Source organism: Acomys minous (genome assembly GCF_964271855.1).
Source record: "Acomys minous genome assembly, chromosome: 10".
NCBI classification, from domain to species: domain Eukaryota; kingdom Metazoa; phylum Chordata; class Mammalia; order Rodentia; family Muridae; genus Acomys; species Acomys minous.
Genome location: NC_140491.1, coordinates 93,472,508 through 93,491,968, shown reverse-complemented (window position 1 = coordinate 93,491,968; position 19,461 = coordinate 93,472,508). Strand labels below are relative to the sequence as shown.

The following is a 19,461-nucleotide window of genomic DNA, read 5'->3' as shown; positions in this document are numbered from 1 at the left end:
CTGATCTCATATTTTTAGCAATGACTGTTCATGACAACACAAATATTCACAAAGGTGAAGGAAATCTCTGCAGAGGGTCTCACTTTCTTCTGACTCTCATCAACATCCTTAGCATCCATGTTGTTCTATTGACAGCTTCAGGACAAATATTCCAGATGTTTCTATAATGATTGCCCAAATTCTGCCAGTCTCTGCCCTCTATTTAATAATTAGGTTTTGACATGTATCATTCACTTTTTTGTTATGTAAGGAATTGTGGCAGACTGCAGGAATTAGGACATAAATACATCTTTGAAGGGACATTTCCATCGGTCCACCCCAAGGACTTAACAAGTTAAAGTAGGAAATAGCTTTTACTTTGGAGAGCAGCATGCCTATATTTATTTAAATGTGGGACTCCCCTCCCCCAACTCAAAGGTAGGTTTAATTATAACTTAGACGAATGTTAAGTTAGCTATTTAATCTCTCATTTTTTTCTTTTCTTTCACAAACCGTTTTTGGAGCTTTTTTTAAACTTTATAATTTTTGCAGAAATCCAATAAAATATTAATTGTACGACTTGGCCATAAACTAAATATTGGTACTCAAATTTAGAAAATAATTAGAGAGAAGGAAAGACCCCAACTGCAGGCTGGTCAAGGATTAATAAAACATTGTGGTGATTATATAATCGTCAACAGTGGAAGGACAATTTTAGAAACATAAAAAAGTAAATTATGAATTCATTTTATGAGGTATCTTATGTCTCTAAGGTAAGGATTCAATTCAGTTCTCAGAAGCTGTGGTGGTGAGCAGGAAAGATTGGAGTGAAGAGGGCAGGGGTCACTGAGAAGTGGCCGGGTGGGATTAGAATACAGTAATTAGTCCAAGCCAGATGCAGGAACAGACAGTGTTTTGTAGACAGTTTTGTAAGAAATCTTTAAAAAGGAGTGGAAAAGCTAGCTACGTCGGAAGGGGGAAATTTGCAATCCTCTTCTTCTCTCCGGAAAGTTGGGAAAAAGAGTCATATTTTTGGGTGAGAGAGAAGGCACAAACAGAAGTAAAAGACGGCAAAAATATCAGTGAGTGTTAAAATTATCAGTGGGGCAGGCCTCCTTGCACGGATGAACTTTGTGGCAGAGGTTGATACAACCTGACAAGTCTAGTCTCCTTAAGTCGTTCTCAGTATCCTTCCAATCTTCTGAGATTTCATACTTATCTAATCTTCACCCATTGTTCAGTGGCTTTTTTTTTTCCCTTTAGTTTCTTTCTTAGCGTACCCCCTGGGTCTTTATAACCACTAAGTAGGTGATCCTGGGAGCTGCTTCTGCATCTTTCTCTCACCAATGAGCCTCTAACCACAATGCCCTTGTGGACAGCTTCATTAGTTCATTTGTGTATCAGCTTCAAAATCACCTGCACAGAGCTTTTTCCATCCACCCTGCCAAAGTCCAGCTGTTCTATTCCTCTGTTACAGTTACATGCATTTCTTTCACAGCATCCATTTGTCAACCTTATTTCCTTCTTGTCTACATCCAGAATTCCTAAATGGATGTCAAACCTACTTTTCTCCTGTATCACCACAAGTTTCTAGGACTGCTGCACATCATAAACGTTTGATAAATCATATTGAATGGATGAATGGGAGGGCAGAGGTGGAGTAGAACTAAAATTTAAAGCTTGAATAGCAAGAGAAGTTATTTTCCTTTGAGACGGGGGAAGAGGTGATAATATATACATGTGCAAGGATGGAAACCTACCTTCTTGTTGGATAATTTTTAATCATCACATAGGACCTGTATATTCTAAGCTGTTAAAAAAGATTTGTTTATTTATATGCATAGATATCTGCATCTGTTTATGCATAGATATCTGCATTTATTTATATGCATAGATATCTGCATATGCATAGATATTTGCATTTGTTTATTTATATGCATAGATATCTGAAAGTATGTCTGTACACCACATGCAAAGAGCACCTTTGGAGGCAGACAAGGGTGATGGTTCCTCTGCTTCCAAAGTTACAGGTGCTTGTGGTATGGATGCTGAGAATAGAATTAAATCTTGGTCCTCTGGAAGATCAGCCATCTCTCCAGCCCTGTCCCACTAGCCTATAGATTCTATTTAAGTTTTCTTTCTTTCTTTTTTTAGGTTTATTGCTGTTATTTGTTTGTTTGTTTTGTTTTTCAAGACAGGGTTTCTCTGTGAAGCCTTGGCTGTCCTGGCCTCACTTTGTAGACCAGGCTAGCCTCGAACTCACATCCATCTGCCTACCTCTGCCTCCCGAGTGGTGGGATTTAAAGGTGTGCACCACCATGCCCGGTGACCTATAGATTCTAAATATCTAACTTGTGTAATAGCCATGTAGAATAAATGTATAAATTTAGTTACCTTAAAAAAGGTATTTACACTCCTGAAAATACCTTGCATTTAAGTTAGACTTGTAATCACTTCTTCTGTTATGTAGCAGAAATTCGAGTTTCCACAGGAACACAGAAACAGGCAATTTGCTTTGCTTGACTGGTAGAAGATAATCCAGAATGGTCTGGAATTCAAGGAGGATCACACACTCAGGTACCTGATCTTCTATACCACTAAACAGTTTAACCACGTGCCAAGTGTCTAATAAGCCAGCTTGCCTGTTGCTTATTCACAGGCACAGCAGGTCAGACAAGACAGGTTACAGCATTGGTAATGCTTGCTCTAGATACGAGTAGAGACAGCCATCCAGCTTCATGTAGATTCCATAGGTTGTAAAATCACTTCCAATTATTCTCCACAGACCAAAGTAAAGTGAATTATCTTTGTTTCTGACTTGTCAGAGTCTTGATTTCTGCCGCTTCTGCAGAAGAGGGAATTGCCACCAAGGTCTAATTTACATGCACGATATTTAGTTCCGTGAACCTTTTTTGAGATTAAGAATTTATGATTTCCTTCTAAATGATCATTTATTACACAAACTAGGTGTTTCAAGCCTGCGAGTCCTGTTCTCTGCTTAAAATTATTTAAACTCCTTGGCTTTGGGGAGACTAGGTTTGAATCACTGTAGTAATCCAAAGATTACAGATGATGGGAAACTCAAATGTGAGGACTTTCACCATCCTCAAAGAGCTTGACACATGACTGTGGTAAGCCAAAGACTCTGGGTGTGGAAGGACAGGGAAGAGCTAAGTATAGTCCTCTGTGGCACCGGCTGGCTGCATGAGCACCCGCCTGGCATCTAATCTACAGAGCCTCAGATCAGTCACTTTTAGAATGAGGATTATGACGTTTGCATCACACAATAGCTATGCAGGTTCTATGAGACAATGGATAGTAAAATATAAACATTTTAAACAAGTTAAATAAAAAATAAAAATGCTGGGCAGGCATCACCCTGTAAAGTCTATGCGAGAAATCAGAATAGCTCTCTATCTAGACCCGCAGGCTGTGACTTGTCACATAGCCCTGCCTAAGGTAGTCTTGAATCTGAATCGTTCATTTATCAAGAGACTCCAAAGCTGCTGATGGCGTGTCCTCTCGGCTTCTGTGTGCTCAGTCCTTGGACACTGACTTGATTTGAATGGAGCCTATCAAATAGAGACAGCTTCAAGTCAGAACGCTGAGGGGACGATAACATTCTTTCATTTCTATGAATTTTTCATTTTATTCCAGCAGAGGCGAAACACATCATGTGGGTCGAACCTCAGTCTTTATGGAGTTGAACAGAAGGTCGGAAGAATATGTTTGAACTTCTATTTGCAATTCAACTACAGCCTCCATGGGAGCCTTGAGCGCCCTTCACTCCCCCCCCCCCCCAACTGTGATATCTTCAGAAGAATCAACTGAGGTGCTGAGGTGCCAGCTGAGGTGCTCAGTCTGGAATTATATTCTTTCCTAAGACTTTTTTGGGCCTCTTCATCTCCCACTGATAAGCGGGTGTAGTGATACGAGAATTTTACTTTTATGTTTTGTTCTTTTTTAGGGTAAACGATCCTGGACATTTAATTAAAAACATCTTCCCACTAAAGCCTTTAGCCTGGCGATGCTGCAGTTGCAGAGGCAAGTGTGTGTCATCAGAGTGAATGGACTGAGGCTTGGAAACGCATCCCACCAGCACCACCACTTGCCACTTTAACAATAGTCTATTCTGAGCAGGCAGCTGTCAGGGTGAACTTGGGACAGAGGCAGAAGTTATGATGGTGGAGTTCTAGGATGAAAATAGCACTGGGGGGAGGGCACCCGTAGTCCGTGTTTCTTGCTTGATCTACTGTGTGTAACCTTGGGCAAGTCACCTGCTTTGGAAAATAGGTAGTCACCTTGGACTCCTCACCCACAGTCATTGTCTAGTGAGATCTTCTGCATAATGTTAGCCTCATTTGCCTCCTCATCTCTGACCTATGCATAGGAAGAAAGAAGTCCTAATTTCTCCAAAAGCCATATTACTATAAGGAATCAAAAGAAGGAAGCTATGGCACTTATAGAAAAAGCACTCAAATTCAAAGTTGGGGGGTCTGAAATCTGATACTTGGTTCCCTTACACAGCCTCACTTTTCTCATCAGTAAAGCATACAAGGCAGGTTCTTATTCTTCATGGTGCTCTAAGGTGCTTAGCTTGAAATGGAAATGTACATATCACATACATACACATATAGGCATCACTGTCTGGAGTACAGTAAGCATGTCTTGTGAGTCTCAGCAAGGCCCAGATTTCCTTTCACAAAAAAACCTTGACAAACCAAGGAGGCCTAGACATCATCATGAGGTGGGCAAGAGCCCGGCTGGTGCTGTGCAGTTATTATCTGCTGATGGCAAATCAGAAGACAGAGCATTCGTATCTAACACATCACTTCTAAACTTGTCAGCCTTTGCCTTTCTTTGACTCTGTGTGTGTGTGTGTGTGTGTGTGTGTGTGTGTGTGTGTGTTTATGAGTATATGTGTGTTTTGTTATTCGTTAATAAAGAGATATAATACTTTATCAGGTTGTCATGGCTGTTGTACCAATGCAGTGAGATAACGAACATGAAAGATAAAAGGTACCAGCTGCCTTGCCTGGTGTGCTGGCTCTTGACCAACAATAAGGAAACATGGCATACAGGGAAGTCAGTGGTCACTGTCTAAATTACCTGCCACAGGAAGCACTGGGGTGATGGTGACCATATCAACCTTGAAATTTTTTTCTTTGGATGAATAAGGATTCAAGTGGCAAGAACTCTGCAAATGTTCAGTTCTCCATCTCAGATGGAGCACGTGGCCGATGCGGCACATCTAAAAGGCAAGCCCATTAAAAGGTACTTGAATTTGGCATAACACAGATGTTTTTCCAGGGAAGTCTAAGCAGCTCCTTTCAGCTTTGAAAGAAAGCAAAACAAAGCCTCTAAACACTGCTGTTTTTCCTATGTTTTCTTACCCTTGGTGGGGGAAGGGGCGGAGCAGATGCATTCTCCTCTTTGGAAAGTTCTGTTGGACCGGGTCAGGCAGAGAGCACAACAGGAAATTATGTGCTGGGACAGAAGGACCCGAGGCAATCAAGAATTTGATAAAATGAGGCTGGCGGTTGAATACGGCCTTCTGTTAGATGTCTGAGAAAGCTGTAGGGCAGGTTCAATGTCTTATACTCACTAATTATACCCGTCAAGGGCATGTCTAGGGCCTGGAAGCATTTGGGAGGACACACTGATCCTCTTCAACTTCCTAGGTTGTGTTTGTGTTAACTAGGACCCTTATAATGGCCCCTTTCTCTGCTTTGAATTAATGGTTGAAAGGTGTGTTATGTTTGTCTCTGGCCATCCTTCTCTTTCTAGTTAGGGATGAATGTGACACAGAGGAGCCTCTGAAGGCTTTGGGATTACCTCTCAGCCATGTTTAACCCCTGCTAAGTGATGGGCTAGTTTCTACTTTTTACATACATTTTTTTCTCTTATTTTCTTTCATAAATACCTTTTTTGAAATTGTGCAACATGTCCCCAAGCCACCCTCTTACATAGACACTTGATTGCTCACAAATACACGTTTGCACGCACAGATACACACACCTGCAGAAGCACCATTGAGCTTGGAAGGGAAGCCAGGAAAGGAGCCTTTCAGGTGATGCTTTTCCTTGCTGCTGGTGGGTTATTCTCTGGCTGGGAAAAAAAATCACAGCTGCTCTGGTCTATCCTGATGATGTTCACCAATCACTATTAGCCACTAAATCACCTCCCACTGCACCAATTCAAACATTTGTCCCATATAAAAAGAAATCTTGAACTTTATTTGACTTTAACATTTTCTTTTCTCTCAGAGAGAGAAACCTGAAGAGGCTTGAGGATCAGGAGGATGTGTGATCCGCTATTCCCTGTCTCGCTGCTGGTCTTCCTTCTCTAAGCCTTTAACTATGGCTTTCTTGACCTTCCTACAGTCAACGTTAAGATTCCAGAAATTTCCCCTCAGTCGTTTCGCAGTTTTCCAGGAAATGCCCAGTGCTATCTTTTGCTTCTCATGTTTGCCAAAAGAAAACCTTTCTAATCTTGGTAGGAAGGAACCAAAGTATTGTTGACGGTTCTGGCTCTGAACTAGGGCAACGAAGATGGATTTTAATGGCTCCATGGGAGAGTTTGACAGAATTCTGTAGGGGCAGCCAGCATTAAGGCAGACCATGGAGCACTGTGATGACACGGGAGACACAGATGAGTGAGGGCATCATAACTCACTGCTCTTTGAAAAAGTGTTTTCAAATTTTTTTAGATGTATGAGTGTTTTGCCTGAGTGTATGAGTGTGTGTGTGTTTGTGTGTGTGTGTGTGTGTGTGTGTGTGTGTGTGTGTGTGTGTGTGTGTGTGTGTACCATGTGTGCAAATAGTGCAAATAGAGGGCATCAGCTCCCCAGGACTCAAGTTACAGATGGTTGTTAGTCACCATGTGGGTGCTCTGTTTTGGACCTGGGTCTTCCACAAGAGCAATACATGCTCTTAAGTCCTAAACCATCTCTCCAGCCCCAAGTCTTATTGTATTTTGACTACTAAATGCTGGTGGCAAAGATTCTTTTAAGAATTTTGTTTTCTCCAAGTCCAGATTCAGGAAGTATACCCTTAAAGTAAATTCATTTTTAGAGTTCTATCTTAACCCCAGCTTCAGGAATAATGGCAGGCTTTTCCAAATAAAATGACCCTACTTGTGATAGCTAGCACCTCGGCTCAGCTTAGACACACACACACACACACACACACACACACACACACACACACACTAAGAGCAAGGATTTCAATGGCTAGGTTTTTTACTTTGAAAAGATTGAATATGGCAATTTAAAGTGACTGTCAAAAGAGCATTTGTTTTTGTATATTTTATAAGTAAATATTCTAAATGAGAATGAAATTCTATCTTATTTCTTGAAAGAAAAATTCTAAACAAAAGCAATTCTCTCAGTTGAAAGTCAAAACATCAGAATTAAAACTAAAAGAACAAAAATAAGAGCAAATGAATAAGCATGAGCCAATTCAAAGCCGAGTGTGTAATAGGACATAGTTACCTTAAGCCAAATAAAAATATATTCCACCCATTCAACATAAAAAAATCAAGATGCAACTATGAATTTATGAAGTGATGTAGTATAAGCTTCATTTGAACTGATACCTCTCATTCATTTATTGATTAACAGTTGCATTAGTTTTCCAAATCCATTTCAGAGAAACAAGCTTTTAAAGTCAGTACAGTGCAAACCTTTATCTTTGGAACACTCAGTTCTGTGCTGTACCCCAAGGGAGAACGAAGAAAAGTTGAAGACAGTTTCTACAGAAGCTTGGGACTTCATTGCAAAAGCAAAAAGTTGCTCAAGGCTCTTTTTAGTGAGAAGCCAAAGTGTTTCAGCAAAAAGAAGGCTGCATACATTCAACACTATTGGAGTTTAGTAGTCATAGATATGTCACTGGCCCAGCGTAGGCACACTACCCTGGAATTGTGAGTGATATTGATTGATTAGCGTGGGAGGGAGAAAAAGGTGAGGCAGTGTAAGCAGATTTCAAAGGAAGACTATGTAGAAATCAGCTAACAAAACAAATGGGATATTCGGGAGTATAATTTATAGAAAACAGTCATATGATTTGGGGAATTGGCCTGATGGGTAAGGCACTTACCCGGCAAACATAAGGATGAGAACTTAGACTCCCAGAATCCACCACGTGGTGGCTGCCTAGAATCTCAGTACTGAGGAAGCAGAAACAGGCTCCCCGGGGCAGCTGAGTAGCTGGCTAAGTAAGCGGTGTATCCTTTAAGAGACCTTGATTCAATAAATGAAGCAGAGGGCAATTGAAGACACCCAGGGTCAACTTGAAGCCTACACACACACACACACACACACACACACACACACACACACACCCCTACTCGACAGCTCTGAGAACACAGTATGAGTAATGCTGGTGGCAGAGAGGGGTCCTTTGAGCTGTCTCTCTGAAAGATGGAAGGAAAAGGCTGGAAGAGCCGGCTGGGAAAAGAGACTCTGATTTTAAGGCTAAAGTAGGAGATGTTGTCCTGGCAACCCTGTCTCTTCTACTCAACGTCAGCCTTGTCCTAACATATCAGTTAATTTAGCTTTAAGAAGTGAAGTAGAAACTAGTCATTATCCGTACTGAGAAATGAAATAAAAAATGAACGCTGCAAATCCATACTTTTAATCCGTTTTCACTCTGTATTCAGCAGAAAGTTACGAGATGGCACTTATTGTGTCAATTAATCTATAATAGAAGTTCTGTTTTAAAATATAAACATCTGGGAACTCTTCCTAAAGTTTTGAAATTCGAAGCTTACGAAGGTCTGCACTTCAGCTAATTGTGAGGACTGCTTCTCATAGCAATCCCCCCCACATATCAATGCCTGAATGCAAATATTTTCTAACAATATTTTATAATGATTTTCTGAAGATGACTAAATTTATTACCTTAAATATTATTATATGCACAAGTGAGACACTTCAGATACTTTTTTATCAAAGCTGAATAAAAATAATATCAAAGCTTAAAAAAACCTACAGCCAAAACAGCCTTGTTCCAAATTTTGCCTACCTAAAAGAACCACAGGTTTTTAATTTTCTTCCAAACATATTCATGAGGACACATGATTTGCAAGTATTACACTTAAAGTCTGAATAAAAGAGAAGGAAAATGATTTATTCTTCTTTTTAAGGAAGAGTAGTACAAAAAAGGGCCAGAAATCCTTTGGGGTGTCACGTCTTGGCTTCCCAGTGGCTAGCTCTTCCTCACCAGATTGGGTTTTGGGGCAGATCATCATCCAGGCAGCTTTCCTAGAGACTCACACCTATATTTAGCCAAGGTGGTTTGCGTGGCAGGAGGGAGGGGACTTGGCAACATGCTCCCTGACTCACCATCGCAAGTACACGTGTCAGTTTCAGGAACAGCAGCAGGACAACCTCTGGCAGAAGCCAGAGTCCACTTGTAGCCTTCCTGGGCTGCAGGACTCCACTTCCGCAAAGTAAATTATAAATTAACTAACTCCGGGTGGCAGGGAGCCTTCAGTAAATTAGCTGGGTGATAGTGTGAATGCTTGCGTTTGAATTCACACATTCATCCTTTCTTCTACTTGGAGCTGGATCCCACGCTCCTATGTCACACCTGATTCTTGCTCAGGCTGGTAGCAATCTGCTGGGTACCCAGGGCACACTTACACAAAGCTGCCTACCCAGAGACTTTATTTCCCTGCATTCCTTGCACAATGCTGTCGTTAGTGTGCAGTACTGCCCCATGTAGGATTTTTAGGTTATAGCTGATCTAACATGTTTAGAATCCTTTTGGAAGGTAATACACAAGAGACAACAGAGAGAGGGGAATTTCGAATGTGAATTTTAATCACTTTTCTTCAAGGAACTAGGTCAATGATCAGAGACAATTTAGGTTCCCAGGACCTCAGCTTCCTCCTCTGGGAATTGTTACTGTGTTCTTCTTGGGGATGCATCGCCAGTTTGAGGCATATGGGTGGCACAGTGCCTAGGCCAGTGGTGCGAGGCCAAAAGCTATGTGTCAAGAGCCGAGAGACTGGCCTCTCTTCTTTGCAGATGACATCACAATGAAGACACTCATCTTGCTACTGTGAGTACAGGTTCATCTGTACACGCCTTCTTTCTGATAACCCTGTCCAGAACTTTGCCCTAACTCCCTAAGTTCAAAAGAAAACTTTTCTGAAGAAGTCAAAGAAAGCCATTGTTTATGTATCGCACATGCTCAGTGTCTCAATGTTGCCATTTGTGGATTCCAGCTTCCAGGCTGGGTTGGCTTAGGGAACTGCACATCATTATAATCAGAGCTATACTATTAATTAATGGGTAACGAGAGTATGGCTACAAGTTCCTTCACTTATAAATGCACAAAAGGGTCAGAACTGCATTTGAATCATGTCTGTGACTGGACCCCCCTTCTGATGAGGAAGCTAATGAGTTTACTTGTTTGAAGAACTAGATCACGATGGTCCATTGGAAAGCTTTAGAGGTGTGCTACTATGTACCAATGATACACGTGACATATTAAGAAGGCACTAATTACAAGCGTGCCCTCATCTATTAATGCAGGCTATAATGCCTGCCCCCTCCTTTCTCAGGCTCATGAAGTTCATGTACAAATATGTAGACTCCTATAAACACAAAAACTCTGCTATCAGGATTGTTGGGAGCCTGCTCTGTATGCTCCTACAGGTGTTTGCTTGTTGTGGATGGACTTGCTTTTCCAGCATTCCTGCTCCAAGTGACGGAATGCATAAATGTCTATTAGTCTCGTCCACAAAACAGGCTTTTAAATTTAGAGATCAATTCTTTTTTTGCCCCAGTTATCATTACTTATGATTTTTTGATATTTGACACTAGGGAGAATTCAGAGGCCCCCATCGGTGTATATACCAACATTTCCCGGATACACTCCTGATAAGCTTGTAAACAATGAAAACTTCCAACTTGGTGATTTACTCTGCTGTCACTGTTGTAACGGGACTATGCTTTACACTTTACCACTTAGGCACAGATGATCTGGAACTGAATGCCTCTACTCATTTAAACAGGCTTTTGACAAAGGGAAGAGAAGGAAACCTAAGGAGCAGACCTGAGATCTGTGCATAGAAAGAGAACACAGTACATTTCTCACACCAGGAGTTTTCTCTGGGCACGTGGTAGACTATTCGGCTACCATCAAACAACTACTGTCAATTTAATTCTCCAGGTGGCAAAACTCATGCAAAATTAAATTGCAATAAACCCTTCTGTACAAAAGCACAATACTTAACTCAAGGAAAAAGACGAGAAATGGGTCTTACCCAGCAGGCCTTGTGTCTTCAATGGCTCTGTCCACTGGAATCAAGTCACTAAGGTAGACGTTGAAGTTCCCTTCTTTCCATCTCCGTTCAGCCTCCTTCTTCTTCCCAGGGGGGACAACCACAGGTCGCCCAAACTGACCTGGAGCACTGGGATCCCTTGGAGAAAGAGTCACATCGATTCTTAACACGCGGTGCCTTCCAGGGTTTTCAGAGCTATTTGCATGGCTTTGCTGGTGTCCCTCGGCCAGGGCCTTAGCAGTGAAGTTGCTTCTTGCTGCATGGAGTCCCCCAGCTAAGGTAGGCTTGGCTTGAGACCCTACCCTCTGTAGAGCTGGAGGAGAGGAAGATGTCTCGCTTTGATTGCTGTGGATATGTTTACCTTGGCTTCCATCCAGTAACTTAGGAAAGACAGCTTGTGTTTTAGAATTAGGCACCTCTTTGGTGTCTGTCCTCAGCTCTTCCTCTTTGCTTATAATCACTATGTGGCTTTCAGAGAAATTAAGTTTCTTCCATGGCGCCTCTTTGGCCCCATCATCTCCTGGCAAGCCTCCCAGCTGTGCCTCATTCATAGATTGCTTCTTCAAACGATCTGTGTCAGCAATGAACTTAAAAAGAGGTAGCACTTTATAGGCTTCGTGTTTTAGTTCCTTGCTCTGAGCCTCGGTTTCCTTTATGGCTGTGGCTTCCCCAGATTTCAGGATTGATGGGCTGGCAAAGTGCGTCCTTGAGTTTGTCACTATCTGTGGTTGCTGCTTCGGTCTGTCAGTCCTGACACTGATGGTCACGTTCGAGGTCCTTTCAGATGCTGGCTTTGATGTGTGATTGCTCAGATTAGCATTCTTTGGGGCCTCTTGTTTTTTATGGAAGGGTTCTGTATGTAGTGATATTTTGGTCAATGGCGTTCCCCTTGATGCCGTGAATGAGGTCTTCTGGGACCCTAACACAATTGTTTGCTTGGACATCACGTGCTGGGAGGGGACTTCAGGCTTGCTGTCTCTCCCCTTGGTCTTCTGCATGGGAAGAGTCACTGGGAAGGTTTGCAGATATGCAAGATGCCACAAAGGCACAGCTTTCCCTCTTTCCAGGCGGATGTGCATTTTCCCTTTCCTCTGGCCTTGGTCCATAATCTCCTCAACCTTGAGTACATGGTCCTCAGCCTTTCTAAACTTCTCCTTGCCCCACACTCCATGCTGGGGCAGCCTCATCCCTCTAATGCTGGTATAAAAGATCTCCATTTGGTCTGGCCGGACTCTGAATCCTGTCTGTTCCCTCCTCGTGAGGTCTTCTTTGAGTATCCCTGTGTTGATCTCACTGAATGAGAGGCGGAGAGCTGCCATGTCAAAGTGCAGCCAGATGACAGAGGCTGCAAATATAAACGCCAAGACTCGCCCACTTCCTCGGAAAAACTTTCGGATCTTGTTCATCTTACAGAGGCTTGCCCTCCCTCTGAGTCGGCTTACCTGGAGTGGAGAGAGAGTTGAGGCGAGCAGCAGCAGCAGCAGCAGCAGCAGCAGCAGCAGGAGCAGGAGCAAACCCACGCCCCCAACCTAGCAGGAAACAGCCCTCCAAGGGGAAAAAGCTCTGCTCTTACTGCCTGCCTGTCACTCTCTGCCTGCGTGGCATTTCACAGCAAAGCATTTGTGCCTGCTCACTGGCCCTGGCTAAACCATAGTAAACACTGGCTCTAGGTGACTTCCAAAGCAGTCAGCTGCAGCCATAGGATAGTTCACTGCATCTTGTCTAGGGAGCCCATGTCCACCTTTCTTCAAGCCTCAGAAAAGGTGGGGCTAGGATGGGGCTGCCAGCTGCCGCCTCTCTCCTCCCAGTTCCCTGCATGCTGTAACTCAACACCAGTTCTCAGAAGAAAAACATTTCAAGCCATTACCCAGCAAACTTCATTCCGCTCTCACCTTCTGCGCTATGTGAGAGTGTGTGTGTGTTTTAAGGGCAATTAAACAGAAATCAAACTAGCTTAGAGGGCTGTGTTCCTGGTTTGTAACCCCACCTACTCTACTCCTACTCATTAACCCTGTGGTACCCAGATGCTTGAGTGCTCTGCTGGAGCAATTAACTCTTGACCTTAATGTTTCAGCTCTGAGAGGTTAATGACTTTAGGAAGTGGGTATCTTATAGCTTCATTGCCAGAGAGGGGTGTTACCTACTCAAAAGATTTCAACCATCAGGTACAGAAACATCTCTTTGTAAGTCAGCTACTCTTTTTTTACAGGAATGAACTCTTTTTTTATTTTCATTCTTAGACTTAATAGACTGTCATTTTCCTTAAAAAAATTCAGGGCACTTTGATATGATCTGAATGTTTGTGTCACCCACCAAATTCAACATGGAAACCCTAATCGCCAGTAGCGTGATATTAGCACAGAGAGCATTTGGGATGTGATGAGATAAGGAAGATGCAACCCTCATATATTAGATTAGTGTCCTTGTAAGAGAACCCAGTGAACTGACTTGTCCCTTCCACCATGCGAGGGCCAACACGAGGGAACCTTGAAGAAACGAAGTGACAAAGCCTTACCTGACACAAAGTCTGCTGTTCTGGGACTTTCTAGCTTCCAGATCTGTGAGAAATTAATTAATATTGACTACAGACCACTCAATCTATGGTATTTTTAAAAATAGAAATTTAAATCTATTGGGGTGTGGGCCCATATCAGTATTTATTACGTCCTGGAGCAGTAACAGCTTGAAATGTGTGACTCTGAACGATCCTGGGAAACTGAAGGATTAGTGGCTTCCTTATAGACTTGACCTTAAATATCACTCAGAAGTCCCCTTTTTATCAGTTGTTTATCTTGTTGCTGTCACCTGACAAAAGTGACTTAAGGAAAGAAGGGCTTATTTTGGTTCACAGTTGTAGGGAGCCGGTGCAGCCCACCATGGTGGGGAGGTGATGGCACAGGGGACCAAGCTAGGTGGTGGCCATAATGACTCATCTGCAGTCGGGAAACAGAGAGAGAAAGAGGCAACAGTGGACTTAGCTTGTTTTTACCATCCAGTATACCAGAGTATAGAATGGTGCCACTCATGTTTATGGTCTTTCCACATTAGTTATCCCAATCCAGCATACTCCTCAGAGACATGCCTTGTCGCTCAGATAATCTAGACCCTATCATGTTGACAATATGAGCTATCTCCACCACAAGTTCTGAATAAATGCCAAGCAGAAGTAGAAATGATTTATTGTCTTGTATTATGTCTTTTAGACGTTCCCAGGTCTTTTCAATACACAATCAATCTTGTAACTCAGTGGTCTGTATAAACCCCTCTTCTTGCCCTGCAGCCCACTCCAGCTTTGAGTGCTGTCCACATGATGGCTAATTTTAGTCGTCACCTTGACAGATAGCTGATCAACTATCACTACTGTGTGTTTCTGTAAAGATGCTGTGGGACTGGACCGGCGTTTGAGCCAGTGAACTGAATACGAAAGGTGTGGGCAGGTGTCAAGAGTTCAGAGAAGGCAAATTTACACTTCCTTCTGTAGAGACAGGATGGCCATTTCCTCCTGAACTCAGCGATCAGAACTTCAAGTTCTCTGGCCTTTGGTCTCCAGGCCTTACTGAATCAGCCCCCTCATTTCTCACGCCTTAACTTTAGACTCCACTGGCTTCATCTGCTCCTGCAGCTTCCCAACTCGTATGGTATCACACTGTCAAACTCCTAATTTTCTGGCTATGGCAAACGTACTGTGGGAGGGCATCTAACCATCCACAACTGTGAGACAATTCTTCTGCTGTGTTCCTTGTCATCTATCTACCATCTACGTCTTGCCTGCCTGTACATTCTCTTGTTTCTGTTTCTCTGGGTAACACTAACGATAGCCTACATTGGCTGGTGTTGTTAAGTTAGAACAACCTAGAATTCCATGGGAGATGGGCCTCTGATTGAGGTTCTGGGAGGCTAACTGTGGTGGGGAGATCCACTGTGTTTGTGCGCAGCACCATTTTGTGCGGTAGAGCCTGACGGAGTGACAGGGAGAGAGAGTGAACTGAATGAGCACATTAATTCATCATTCTTCAGTCTTGGATGTAAGGTGAGAAGCTGTCTTCTGTTTCTGCCACCTTGACTTCCAATCAACGTTGAGATTCACTGGAATTGCGAGCCAATCAAACCATTTCTCCCTATGTTCCTTTGGTTGGGGGTATTTTTATCATAGCAGCAGGAAACTAAGATACAACCCCATTATTTTTGTAAAATTGCTTCTTGGAGTAATACCTAATAATAACTATGCTTCACAAAACAACTGAATGAGGATGGACAATTTTTAAAAATTTTTATTGATTTATTCAGATTACAACTCAGTTGTTATCCCATCACTTGTACCCTCCCACTCCTCCCTCCCTCCTGCTTTTACCCTATTCCCCTCCCTTAGGTCTATGGCCCAGGGGGACCTCCTCCCCCACTATGGTCACTTTGTCACTGCTAATTATAAGGATTGGGCAGCAGGTCTGAAATCACTGCTCTGGAACTATTTTCTGAGAACACCTGAGACGATATGATGCCACTTGCTCCAGAGAACCAATCATCCGTCCTAGGAGGTGAACATGGTGGACTCTGAATTCTTTATTCTTTGGCATTGCCTTCTGCAGTGACCAAACAAGGTTTGCACTTTGATCCTAAGGAGATAACACAGATGTAACATAATTTTTCTTAGCTCCTAATTCTCTTCCCTGTTTAATACTTGCCTTCTTATTCTTGGTTGGAATATCCATATTTAGTGGGAGCATTAGAGCTCAGCTGTTTCTTCCATACATAGCTGCCTTTATTCATCTGTCCTTCTTATATGTAAGATGCTGAATAAAGACACATAATTACTAACATTAAGGACATCATAAGTTCTAGTGGGCACTGAAAGAGAGGCATGTTTTGGATATTAATGTACAATCTCTAGAATGAAAAAAAAAACCTCCAGGATTTTGTGGTGACAGTTCAGTAAGTATGGGTACTTGTTAAAAAGACTATTTATAGACGTCAAGGATAATATAAGAATGTAATTATCTCCTCTTGTTATATTGTGGTCCAGGGAAGAAATATTAGTTGAATTTAAAAAAAAACTGCTAAGTTAACAAAAGCCTAGAAGTGAAGGCAGAGTGTTGTGGCTTTAGTGGATGCACAGCTTCTGAGAATAGCACAGGGGTGGGTCTGGCTTTAACATGTGTGTGTTTTCCCCACTATGTTCCAATCACCTCACTCAGCTCTTTCTTTTGAACATCACATTCAGGACTTACAATGGCACATGAGAAAGATAAAATTACAATGCTTGTTCTGTAGACAGGAAATAAAAATGAAGAGAAACAAAGTGCCTTAGAGCATAGATGGGAAGTGTAGGCACTTGAAGACAACACTGTGTGATGTTCTGGTCCATGTGGTTAAATGTTACGGAAGGCTATTCTTTGCGCTCAGAGCTTCTTAAATTCTTTACCAAAGAAGTTTTTATGTGAGCCTTGGCGTATAAATTAAAGTAATATGTTTGAAAGAATTTCATTGATATTTATATAATTTTCTCACTTATTAAAGACAAAAGCAAATTTATAATATACTAGTGAGGCAGGCATACTTAACTTTAGCTGAAACAATTAAATTTGGGCTGAATATTTGATGTTACATGAAGTGTGTCTTCAGCTTTTTCAGAGCTGATAAGTATTTTAGTTTCATAATTACTAGTGCTATAGTATGAAATGGCAGAAGTGTGTACGTATGTGCCTGCATGCGTGTGTATCTGCATGTTTTGGTTATTTTTTCTTATCCACTTGGCCCAAACCAGAGTTGGCTAGGGAACAGAGAACCTCAGTTAAGGTGACTAGCATGATTATGGCAATGAAGCAAGAAGTTTAACTGAGTATTTTGTCTTAGTCTCACCATTATTATTGCATTTTGTTTTTTCTAAAAGATTGTATTTTATGTACATAAGCGTGTGCCTGAGTATATACATGCACCAAGCATGCATTAGTTACTTTTCTGTTGCTGTAATAAAACACCTCGACAAAGGCAACTTATAGAAGAAAGGGCTTATTTGGATCTTACCGTTCTGGAAGAGCAGAGCAAACTAAAGCATGCTAGCCAGCAGCAGGCACGGCGGTAGGAACAGGATGCTGACAGATCACATCTTTAACAACAAGCATGAAGCCTAGATGGAAGGAAAGTAGACAAGGCTTTTTATTCTCCAAGACCACCCTCACTGACATGCTTCCTCCAGTGCATAAATCTTCCAAAACAGCATCACCACACAGGGAACAAGTGTCCAAATGATTGAGACTATAGTGGGCGTTTCCCAATGGAACATCACAAAGTATTTACAGTGCCTGCGGAGGTCACAAGAGAGCATCACATCCTCTGGAGTTACAGGAGGTTGTGAGGTGCCTGATGTGGCTACTGGAACTGAACCATTGAAGATCAGTAAGTGCTCTTAACTCCTGAGCCGTCTTTCTAGTCTCTGTCATTCCATCTTAGGATGGATTCAGTCATGATCGCTCTTTAGTGAGAGTAAACTACACACTCAAAACAGTAGATAACACTTTCTGTCCCCAATAGCTTGAAAGATCCATTTAGAACTCCGTCAACACCATAACAACGATTCACTGTCAGCATTTCAAAACAACGTGGGTACCTTTAGCATCGTGGTTAGTTTGAATAAAAATACCATGTTAAACCTCAATACAAAATACTTCGTAGATAGTCTACAAAGTTGACCTTGAATCTAGGGGCAGTTGACTTAAAATGGCACCACATGTAGAGTCATTCAAACTCTAGTAAGAAAAAAAATTAACATTTATGATGAGCTTTATTATGCTGGGCATCCTCAGCACACTGTACTGAGTATATATTTTTCCATCCATATCCATTTTATCTAATATCAGCAACTTATCTGATTTGAAGGAAGAATGTAGAGAAAGCTAGAGTGGGATGTTGCCAGAAGTGAGATTTACCAGAAGCAAAGCAATTAACTCTAGCTTACTCTTTAGGCTGACATATGCCTCAGGAAGAGACAATAGAGAGAGAAATAAAAACATTGATAAAACCCTGAGAGAAGAAAATATGTGTTTGGAGCATTCCTGAAGCATTGGCTTTGGTGGGGATAGTCACAGAAGCATGGCTGCGTCAAACACCAAGAGCTTCTGTGGAGATGTCACAACTAAATGTGGTTCTCCTACAGTTTCAACATTGTAGGTGCTTAGGGGTCCAGTACCAGTTTCTGACAGTCCTGCCAGCTGTGCATCTCTGAGTCATTTTTTTCCTGGACAACATATTTGATGTTTTTTGTTTTTATTTTTGCTTTGTTTCGTTTTACTTCAGACCAATGACTGTGGATGGGTTAAACGGAAGATAAGACAAGGAAATGTGACAATTCTTTCTTTAGTAGGAGTCAACACACACATTGCTCAACAGATAACCTTTATGTGGGTTATTTAATTTAATTTAGTTAGGTTGATTTCCATGTTATGAGCCAAAAGCTGATAATGTAAGGTTGTTTACAGAGGTAACTGTAACCTGGAGAACAAAACTGTTTTTCCTGGAAGGTTCGAATATCTGATTTCTCAAAATTCTGTACATATTTATTTGGAATAGGTATTAATGTAAATACATGTAATTATAACAATGATCCTTGGGGATGTTGTTCCAGTTTTTCATATAACTCCAATTACGTAGTTTGAAGGAAAAAAAATAGTTACTTTTAGCTTCTGTTCTCTGGGTGTAATGGGCATCATAGCAGGAACACCTCTCCCCATTTTGCCTGGCTATGTCTGGACACACAACCTTATTAATAGCAGCTACCTACTTAGAGCTCACTGAGCATCCAGCTCTAGGCTGGTCTCCTGACATTGGTACCCACAGCATCAGATTTTTCCAGGTCAGATCACAAGCTCTTTTCTGGGGCGACTCTCAGTAATTGGAGTAGCATGTGGACCCTGGTTCTATGCCCACAGTGTCACAGAACCATCCTCACTGTTAGTCAGTGTGAAGATGGCAAATCTAGCTTTAGTTCTAGTCTTAACCCTTCAGCGAGGATGCAGCATCTTAGAAACGTTAATACTGGTTCTCTGACTTCCTACCTATGGTGGTTTGAAGGAGAGTGGGCCGTTCATGCTCATATATTTGAATCTTTGGGTAACCCCATCAGTGGAACCCTTTGGGAGGAATTAGAAGGTGTGGCCTTTCTGGAGAAGGTGTATCACTGGGGGGTGAGATTTTCCA

At 42.0% G+C, this 19,461-nt stretch overlaps 1 protein-coding gene across 1 annotated transcript in view; it reads right to left on the bottom strand.

Annotated features, from left to right (window-relative positions):
* Window positions 1–13,143, bottom strand: part of GALNT5 (polypeptide N-acetylgalactosaminyltransferase 5) — a 44,073-nt gene extending 30,930 nt beyond the window's left edge. Inside the window, exon 1 of the mRNA XM_084798620.1 lies at window positions 11,254–13,143. Within this exon, the coding sequence (XP_084654746.1) occupies window positions 11,254–12,677 (1,424 nt within the window). The 5' untranslated portion in view covers window positions 12,678–13,143. The remainder of the gene's footprint in view (window positions 1–11,253) is intronic.
* Between the last annotated feature and the right edge of the window lie 6,318 nt (window positions 13,144–19,461).